The sequence below is a fragment of the Capsicum annuum genome, chromosome 5 (assembly GCF_002878395.1).
Source record: "Capsicum annuum cultivar UCD-10X-F1 chromosome 5, UCD10Xv1.1, whole genome shotgun sequence".
In the NCBI taxonomy this organism is placed as follows: domain Eukaryota; kingdom Viridiplantae; phylum Streptophyta; class Magnoliopsida; order Solanales; family Solanaceae; genus Capsicum; species Capsicum annuum.
The window spans coordinates 25,535,139-25,545,496 of NC_061115.1; the positions used below are offsets into that span (position 1 = coordinate 25,535,139).

The window sequence follows — 10,358 nt, forward strand, 5'->3', positions numbered from 1 at the left end:
ATTAAAACATGAAAATAAAATTAATGAAAAAAATAAAATGTGAAAATAATAAAGTTAAAGAAAAAAATAAAAAAGTGAAAATAATTTTAAAAAATGGAATAATAAATTAAAGGAAAATATAAAAAGTGAAAATAATAAAAAATAAAATTTGAGAGACAAATAAGTATGGAAAGTTTTAAAAATATATTTGAGGTGTAGAGGGGTAAATGGTACTTGTACTATACTTAAAAAGTAAAGAAGATTATTCTTTAAAGACATTTCTTATTGGGATCAAATATCTAAGGTAAAATGCCCTTCTGGACACCTGTACTATGTCGATTGGTAAGTTGGACACTTCTAATTACATGTTTGTTATCTGAACCCCTGAACCCACTAAAAAGCAACATTTTAAACCCTTTTTTTGGTGAGTGTAACACACTCTCCCTTACGTCAGCTGCCACATCAGCTGTCACGTCTGCAACGCCTGACATGTCTGTCACGTCTGTCACGCCTGACATGTCTGCCACGTCATCTGCCACATCATTTAAAAAAAATATTACATTAAATTCCAAGTCATTTTTAAAATGATACATAACAAATTAAATATTAAAATTAATTTAATTAAATAAGAAAAATTTATAAATTGTAGAAAAATTTGAATAATCGTGTTTTTAATTTTACTCACAAATTAAACATCAAATTCATTCCAAATAATTAAAATTCTTCTCCAACTAATTTAAATTTTTAACTATAAATTCATATATACAAACATAATAAATTTTTTATTTTTATATTTGAATATTTTTAACAAATTTACAAAAAGTTTAATTTTTTTCAAGCGAAATTCACTAATTTTTTTTAATATTCACAATCACTCACTTTCAATTTAAATTTTAATCCCCCAAAAAATAAAAAAATTTTAAATTTAAATTTTAATTAAAAAACGAATTGAATTGAGAGGAAAAATTAAAATAAAAAATAAAAAGTGAACGTGTGGGAGAGGGGGGGCTGGAAGAGTGTTGGGGTGGGGTATAGGGGCTAGGGATGGGGTGGGGATGGGGATGGGAGGGGTGTGGGGATGGGATGGGGAGGGGCTGGACGGGGCTGGTGAGGTGTTGGGGTAGGTATGGGGTTGGGGTGGGGTGGAGGGGCTGGGGGTGGGGTGGGATGGGGCTGGGTAGGTTATGGGGGTAGGGACGGGCTGTGTGGGGGTGGGGAAGGGCTGGACGGGTGTTAGGGTAGGGTAGGGGGCTGGGGGTGAGGTGGGGACGGGTTGGGATGGGGTGGGGAGGGAAAAAAATATTTTTAAAATTATTTTTTAATTTTTAAAAATATTTTTAAATTATTTTTAAATTTGTCAAAATATTTTTAAATTTAAAAAAAATGGAGGGAAAAGAAGGATCCTTTTTAATTTTTTTTTAAATTTTAAAAATTGTTTTAAATTATTTTTAAATTTTTAAAAATATATTTTAAATTATTTTAAAAAAATTTTAAAAATTAAATTTAAAAAGATGGAGTGAAAAAAAGGACCCTTTTTATTTTATTTTTAAAATTTTAATATTATTTTTATTTTTGTAATTATTTTAATATAAAATTGGGCAAAAATTGATCCTCACTCCCAACCCTAGGCGAGTGGTACTTTCTTTGTCCTAGTCACCATGACCTTGCCACATAGGCAAGGTCAACGGTCAAAGGGTGCGAAATGTTGCTTTTTGATGGGTTTAAGGGTTCAGATGATAAACATGTAAGTAGAAGTGTCCAACTTATAAAACTGACATAGTAGGAGGGTCCATAAGGTCATTTTGCCAATATCTAAAGCCACCCATATTTGGGTCTATGATATGCAACTTCCTGTATCTAATTTCCTGCAAAAAAAATTGCAAGTGACCCTTAATTAATACTATTCCATGTATTAAAGACCCGTTTGGTAGGGTGAATTATTTTCATAATCCATGGATTAAATGATGGGATTACTTAATACATTATTTGGTAGCAATTTTGAAGCTATGTATAATTAATACATGAATTGGTTATACACCATACATGGTATTATAGGGGTGTATAACTAATACATCCAATTTGGTGGGATTAGTAATCCATGGATAAATATGTGTCAATATAAAAACGCCCTCAAATTTCTTTAATTTTTTTTCTAAATCTTTTCAATTTATTCAATGTGAGTTATTTATTTTCAATTTATCAAGATAATAATATCCCTCCAAATAATTTTAGTCGTGAAAAAACTACTCCATTAACTTAAAAAATACTTATTGGTCAAAATTCAAAAATAAATTGCATGATTGCATACAAGCTTTAATTTTGTAAATAAGATATTCATAAATATACAATTTTTCTACTTTGCTTTAACACTCTACGGAACACAAATTTATGTTAATCATAATTCTATTGTCTCATTCAAAAGTTACACGTATCTCCTTCAAACGTAAGAACATCACAAAGTGAAAACAACAAAAAAATAATGAACAAATAAAGAAATGATAACAAAAAAAATAGATATATAAGTGAATGATTGAATCTTAAAATTCCAAAGTAAATAATTAGTTATATTTTTATTTTTTTATTTTAAAAAAAGAATAATAAAGTTTTGTAAAGAAAATACACAAAGTTATAATATGTACTCAAAGGGTATTTTTGTAAACAAATAATATTCTTTTTAAAATATAACAATACATATTGTTTTCAATATATCAAACCAAACACTACATAAAAAATAATCTCAATATTAATGGAGTAGTTTTTTTTTATAACTAAAATTATTTGGAGGGATATTATTATTTTGATAAATTGAAAAAAAGTTACTCCTATTGAATAAATTGAAAAAGATTTAGAAAAAAATTAAAGAAATTTGAGGACTTTTTTGTAGATAATAATAAAATTTGTAAACTAATTTATTTGAACAAATTTATTAGTACAAATATAAAAAATAAAATTAAGAAAATAAAAAAATATTTAAAAGAATTTGAGGGATATTCTTGCCTTTATACATACTAATCTCATGATATTAAAATCCATGAATTGCTAATAACATCATATGTAATGTATTAGTAATACATCTATAATACCATGTAGGATGTGTAACTAATACATGATATTAATAATATATTGATTCAAAATTCTATCAAATATAATATTAATTAATACCACACTTAATAGATGGATTATTTCTCGTAATAGAGCCTACTCCTTGCTGTCTTACATTGATTTTTGGCCCGAAATAGTTCTTTGCTGTCTTACATTGATTTTTGGCCCGAAATAGTTCTTTTTGAAGAGGCCCAACATTAGTTTATGTCAACAATCTTCTTTTTCTTCTGCCCACAGTTACGCAACGCTTTCCTTCTCCACCCAACTTTACTTCTCTCTGAGCAAATAAAAAATCCAACTGTGAGTTCCTTTTTTATCTTTTTGGGCTAATCTTTTTTTCTTTTCAATGAAGTGCTAATCAGTATTATGAACATAGAAAATTATAAAAGAAAAAAGATGCCATAAAAGGTGCAATTTTTACTCATTATATTGTTGGTTTTCAGTTCAATTTCTGATTTTCTTTTTCTTCTAATTAAAATGCATTTTTATTACAGTTAATTACTTTTATGGTCAATCCAAGTTATGAAAATTACTCACTAAAAATCAGTTCTTTTATAACAATAAAATCACTCTGTTATCCCCAAAAATGATCATTTTTTTTCGAGTGAAGTGTAAATGTACCTAAAACTATCCCGATTTTTTGAGTTCCAACTTGAATTATCATCAATTATTTATCAAAACACTCGTCAACTATTAATTATGTTTTTGATAGCCGTGGTGTTCGACCAGCTTGTATGTACCTCGACTACTTCCCGGGATACCCGACACTTTCCACCAGCAAGAGGTAGTCCACCAAGGCTACAACAAATGGGAAGAATCACCTAGTATTTTTTTCTATACTGGAATTGGGAATTGAACTTGAGACCTTATGTTGCTCAACCCACGTCATTGACCACTAGGCCACAACCTTGGGTACCACGACCACCTCAACTGTAAATTGTTCCCAAAACACACATGAACTATGGTGATATTTCAAGTAGGAAAAAGGAACAACTGACAGTTTAGTTGTGTTTTGAGTCATTTGATAAATAGTTGGTGATAGTTCACTTAGACACTAGAGAAAAATGAGTTGAAAGACCCTTTCAAGTCTTTAATTAAAAAAAAAAGGGACAAGTGGTCCCACAATATTATTAAGTTAAAAAGATAAAGTCGCTTAAATAATTGGGACAGTTGTTCGACAACTGCATTAGTTGTCTCAACAGTTATAAGTTGGCGAACAACTTTGAACAATTGTTGAACAACTTTGCAAAGTTGTCGAACAACTCAACAACTGTGCAAAGTTGTTGGAGCGAAAATGTTTAAAAAAAACTGGAAAAAAATTGTCCCTTTTACCTAATTTTTAAAACTTGAAGGACCCTCACTTAATTGGGAAACTTGTTTGTACCTTTTAATTCAAGGCACACCATATAGTTCAGGCATAAAGTTCAAAAAATCAGGATACTTTCGGTGTATTTTTGACCATTAACTCTTTTCCTTTTCTCCCTTAAAAGCAATTTCTCTCATTGTTTAGTGCTTTATTATTGGAGTGGCTAATGATACTGGGGAAAAAGTTGTGCTATTTTTCTGTTTGGTGTATGCTTTTGTTTCTTGAGCTACGTTCTTCGGATTGCTGTCAGCCAGACTATACTGTCATTTCATTACTAGGTTGTGAGTTCTTGATTTCTTTTGCTTTGTCTCTTTCTTTTTTCCATTTCAAGTTCTTATCTTACGGACGCCTGTGTAAGTCTGAGTTGCTTGTCCGATACAGAAACACTGAGCTATTGTGAATGCTGGTATTGGGTTGATTGCTGATTCTGTTTAATGTCGCTATTCTTTCTATCTAGCTTTAAATTATGCGATTGGCTGTCTGCATATTCCATTGCGCAGTTGTTTAAGACCCAACTTATTTTCATACTGTAGCTTTAAACCCCCCAAAAGTTTGTCTTTGATGCGAGGGGGTTGTAGCTGGAGGAAATGCATGTGACATGAGTTCTTCGGTTAATCACTGTTCCATGATTCATGTTCAGTTTGACTTGGAGTAGATATCTTCCTTTCATCCTTTAGATTGGAATCGATAGTTGAGATTAGTAAGCTGATCTGCAGGAGTGATTTTGTGGGATAATGAGAGAGAGCTTTTTGGTGAGAGGAAGTATTTTACCACTATGAGTTATTTTGTGCGATAATTGGCAAAACATGAGTGATGTTGTTGTTATAAAGAAACAAAAGTGATTTTATTGTGTATTCTGTAATTTCCATAACTTGGATGGCCATCCAAGTAGTGATGCTAGTTAGTGTTCTGAGATATTCCTAAAAGAAAGGGAAGTGAAAAAGGAGTATAAGGCCATAAAGGTGTAATCTCTGTCACTATATTGCATGTTTTCAGCCTGCTTTTAATAGTACAACAACAACATACCCAGTGTATTCCCACAAAGTGAGGTTTGGGGAGGGTAAAATGTTATGCTGTCCATACCACTACCTCAGACAAAGCAGAGAGGCTGCTTTTAATAGTAAAACACTAATTCGAAATTGGGGTTGCCATGCTTAGTGACTACTATCAATGCATAAAGAAATGATTTTGATACTTCTTTATGATTTTTACAACCTAATTCTGCTTTCTTATTTACTTCCCATGTTAATTACTCTGAAATCTTCATAATGAATAAAGGAAAACAAGAATTAGGCTATAAAAAGTCTAATATTAACCATTTTGTTGCAAGCTTTCAGCATGCTTCTTAATGACAGAACATGAACTATGAATTGGGATTGCCGAGCTCCGAGTCCACTTGAAATCAACTCGAATTTGTATGATTTTAATACTGATATCTTTTTTATATAAATAGATAACAAAAGAACTAATGATATAAAAGATGCAAAATTATCATTATATTGCAAGTTTTAGCAACTTAAATTGAAACATTATATGTCAACTCACTTAGGAAATCCTTTCGATCCCTCATGCAGCCAACTTCAATTTCTGCCCTTCTCAAACTGCATCATCTGAATTCCATGAATTCAAAATATGTCTAACATCTAAATAAGTCATGCACTCTTGAGTTATGTTTAGCATTTCAGAGAATGGAAATTATTTTTTAACAAAATAGAAATTGATAATTTAATCTCTAATACTTTTTTAATTCTTTTGTCAACCAAGATTCAACATGAAATGAAGATCTAGGAATGCTACTGGGAGAAAATGATCAGTCTCCGGAAGTTGAACTTGGGTTTAACAGCCTGGCCTTGTTCCTTGCTTCGGATTTTTCCTGTTAATGGGGCTTCGATAGTTTTCAGACAAGCAATTCAGTCTGGTTGGAGTAATGAGATTGTCAATCGGTCAGTTGGCTTCTTTTGGGGCAACATTGGGATTCAGAGTAGAGTTGACCGCACTGCGTTTGCTCAGACTGCTCCTTTTTCTACCATTGCTGGGACAATCCTTGTCCAGGCTCAAGACATTGGTAAAATGTCCGAGGAGTTAGAAAATGTGATTGATGAAAATAAATTGGACGATGCATGGGCTTTGTATGTGCGACACATACAAATGGCAGGGTTTCCTAGAAAAACTATTGTTAATAAACTTGTAGCAGCTTTTGCTGAAAGCTCAGATCTTGGACGGCTGGAGAGCGCTTATGGCATGATTGAACAGGCATTTGAGGAGAGCAAGCATGACTTGCTTGAGAGAAATACTCTTATATATCTCTCTTTAGCTTTTGCCAAATGTGGATCACCTATTCCCGCATCTACTCTTGTAAGGAAGCTTGTGGAAACAGAGAGGTATCCACCTGTGAGTGCTTGGTCTGCAATCCTTGCTTATATGTCACAAACCTCTACTGGAGCATACCTTGCTGTTGAATTGGTTCTTGAAATAGGTTACTTGTTCCAGGATGGAAGAGTTGATCCCCGTAAAAAGAGCAATGAATCTCTGCTTTCCATGAAGCCTAATGCTACATGTTTTAACATTGCTTTAGTGGGATGTCTTCTGTTTGGAACTACTAGAAAAGCAGAGCAGCTCCTTGACATGATGCCTCGAATCAACTTGAAAGCTGATGCTACTTTACTAATCATAATGGCTCATATTTATGAGAAGAATGGTCGAAGGGAGGAGTTCAATAAGCTTAAGAGAGACATGGAAGAGGCCCCTAATGTGACGGAGATGCAATTTCGTCAGTTCTATAATTGTTTGCTTTCATGCTATCTGAAATTTGGAGATCTTGAATCTACATCCCACATGGTTCTAGAAATGCTTCGCAAGGCAGAGAAAGCTAAAAATTCTCTTGGTACAGCTAGTTTGCTCCTAGAAGCTTCTAGAAGTGGCGATACATTGCGTTCAAATGTTCTCACCGAGGATGCACATCATCGAAAGCCAGATGGATCAGAAAATTGGGTATCATACGAAGACCTCTGTAGGGACAGAAAGTTTTCAGAACTGCAGACCATTGCTAAAAACTTACTTGATGTCTTGGTAATAAAGTTGCAGAAACAAATTGAATTTATTACAACTGAACATGGTATTCTCCAGCCTACTGAGAAATTATATGTTAAATTGGTAAAGGCTTTCTTAGAAGTTGGAAGAACAAAAGATCTTGCGGAATTTCTAATTAAAGCAGCGAAAGAAGATTCTCCAGTTTCAGTTGATGATTCTGCCTTGGTTCATGTGATAAACTCTTGTATTTCACTCGGATGGTTAGATCAGGCACATGACCTTCTGGATGAAATGCGATTGGCTGGTGTTAGAACAGGTTCTTCTGTTTATACATCTCTTTTGAAAGCATACTGTAAAGAGAATCGAGCAGGGGAAGTTGCATCACTGCTTAGAGATGCTCGTAGAGCTGGGATTCAGATAGATGCAAGCTGTTATGAAGTATTGATCCAGTCCAAGGTGATACAGAAGGACTCTCAAGGGGCCCTTCACCTGTTCAAGGAGATGAAAGAGGCCAAGATACCAAGAGCTGGTCATCAAGAATTTGAGAAATTGGTGAAAGGGTCTGCAGAAGGAGGTGAAGCTAGTTTAATGGTGACACTTTTGCATGAAATCAAGGAAGGGAAAAAAGTAGATTATGGAGTTCATGATTGGAATAATGTAATTCACTTTTTCTGCAAAAAGAGGTTGATGCAAGATGCTGAAAAGGCTTTTAAGAAGATGAGGAGTTTGGGCCATGCTCCAAATGCACAAACATTTCATTCTCTGGTCACAGGTTATGCCACCATTGGTGGAAAATATGTCGAGGTGACGGAACTATGGGGTGAAATGAAGTCTATTGCTTTTTCTTATGGAATGAAGTTTGATCAGGAACTGTTAGATGCTGTACTTTATACATTTGTTAGAGGTGGTTTTTTTGTTCGAGCAAATGAAGTTGTAGAGATGATGGAGAAAGGTAATATGTTTATTGACAAGTACAAATATCGCGCCCTCTTCTTAAAATACCACAAAACACTCTACAAGGGGAAGTCTCCAAAATTTCAGTCAGAATCCCAGATGAAAAAGAGAGAGGCAGCGTTGAACTTTAAGAGATGGGCTGGGTTATGTTGAAGATTTATCGTCTATAGCCTCAAGTACATTACCCTTCAATATTGGAACTTGTTACTCTGATAGTTCTTAAATGGGCTGACAGCAAAATGACTGGATCTCCATGGTGATCCCAATTTTCCGACCCATCACTTGATGCTAGCAGATCAAGACATCTCTGTGGATTTCATTCTTATTAATTTCTGATCATTCAGTTTCTTATCATCATAACTGCCTTGCAAAATAAGTCTTATCGGTGAGATGCATCATGCTTTCTATGTGCGTGCTTTTAAGGAAAACGTATTAGTGATGGCTGATTTTGAAGATCAGTCTCCATTGCTTATAATACTGCTTTGTTCCTCAACATGGTGTCAATTATGAGTAAAGTCGTGCCTAAAGTTCATCTGTTTATTTTGTGGTCTGGATTGATTTTGACCTGACGTTCAGAGTGAAGCATTTATTTTTCTTTACAATAAGAAATTGATCCATTTAATGCATGGATGCATTAATCTTCTATTGAATGACTTAACACCTTAAATGCCTTTCTTGTGCAACGTCCAAAATAAGGGTTTAGCATTCTGCTAAAGTGGTGTACCAAATAGCACCCTGAAAGAGCTGCTACTCATCTTGACCCTTTTAAGGGAACCTTCAACATATTGCGAAACTGCTGAACTGAAGTATTTCAGGCAGATGATTATGCAGGCACTAATACTGACAGGTAAAAGAGAATTCTCTCGAACCTCAATACTGCTGCTTACTACACAAAAATATCTACCACAGCTTCTATTTTGAACCAGTGTACTGATTCTGGTGACTTTGAATAAATTATATTATGAGAATGTTAGAGAAGACTGAAAGATTAGAAAACTTTGAGCCTTACACTTTTAACGTGTAAACTTCCTGCTGATAATCATCCCGTCCTCATTCACTTGTCTACATCTTGTTTATCTTTCTATTGCTTTCTGCTTATTTCTCCATGGGTCTATGGGGTTGAATCGCTTTTTGCCATTCCTCAAATCAAAGATGAGAGATCATTGCAAAAAGATGGAAGAAAGAGCTGCCTTGGCTAGAGACAACCGGGCTGAATCAGGAAGGCCTCCTGCAATATATCTAGCAGATCTCCAGCTGGAGTTGATCATTTTTCGCCGACCTTTGGTATGTTTCTAAGTTTTAAACCCTGTCAGAATTGTTTATAATCCTATCAAATATATGTAAGGTTTCCTTTGATTTATGGTTTTATGCAGGTAAGCTGATTCGAAACATGATTGCCCTAGAGAAGTTATTGTGAAGTGAAATGGTTGAACATTGAAGTGAAATTTGGTGTCTGCTAATTAGTGTGCAAGATTTGTGCATCATTGTAGCTTTGAGGGATTCTCTAGTCTAGTTAAACTTATCCTCCCATACATGTTATGTTCTAAGGAGTAGTTAACTATAGTTGATTGTTGTAGGTTGAATTTGGTATGGACTCTTAGGTGTTAGATTGGTGTAACGTATTACTTTTGTAACTTTGTCATTTTTGTTTAATATGATTGTACAATATATGATACAAGTACGACCACGAGGATGGACGTGAACTGAGTGCGTAATAAATCCGTCCAAGGAATTGCACAAGTGAAGTGTAAAGGAGGGCCTAAACACACCAAAATCAGCCCACTTCTTGCATTTGATGGGCACCTCACCCTTGAAGGGTATTATGGACATTTCACACTATTTTTGTAATATCTATAAATAGAACCTTTTAGGGTTTCATTCATTAGACTTTGATGATAATGAATGTTGTATAACATTGAAAGACAAG

At 34.0% G+C, this 10,358-nt stretch overlaps 2 protein-coding genes across 5 annotated transcripts in view; both read left to right on the top strand.

Annotated features, from left to right (window-relative positions):
• The first annotated feature begins 3,211 nt into the window (after positions 1-3,211).
• On the top strand, positions 3,212-9,074 carry LOC107870464 (pentatricopeptide repeat-containing protein At1g03100, mitochondrial). Of its 4 annotated transcripts, none has more exons than XM_016717000.2 (3): positions 3,298-3,381; positions 5,785-5,862; positions 6,212-9,074. In XM_016717000.2, the coding sequence occupies exon 3, from the start codon at positions 6,254-6,256 to the stop codon at positions 8,582-8,584; it is 2,331 nt and encodes a 776-aa protein (XP_016572486.1). In that variant the 5' UTR covers positions 3,298-3,381; positions 5,785-5,862; positions 6,212-6,253; the 3' UTR covers positions 8,585-9,074. The 4 variants fall into 4 exon arrangements, with proteins under 4 accessions (XP_016572485.1, XP_016572487.1, XP_016572486.1 ...); XM_047412943.1 differs by having other exon boundaries at positions 3,300-3,381; positions 5,778-5,862; XM_016716999.2 differs by lacking the exon at positions 5,785-5,862 and having other exon boundaries at positions 3,212-3,381.
• A 470-nt stretch (positions 9,075-9,544) lies between these two features.
• Positions 9,545-10,358, top strand: part of LOC124898450 (G-type lectin S-receptor-like serine/threonine-protein kinase At1g11330) — a 4,617-nt gene continuing 3,803 nt past the window's right edge. The window contains exon 1 of the mRNA XM_047412097.1: positions 9,545-9,715. Coding sequence (XP_047268053.1) covers positions 9,545-9,715 — 171 coding nt within the window. The remainder of the gene's footprint in view (positions 9,716-10,358) is intronic.

Excerpts from the sequence above, each read along its gene's own strand:
- LOC107870464 (XM_016716999.2), top strand. The coding sequence starts at position 6,254 with ATGATCAGTCTCCGGAAGTTGAACTTGGGTTTAACAGCCTGGCCTTGT.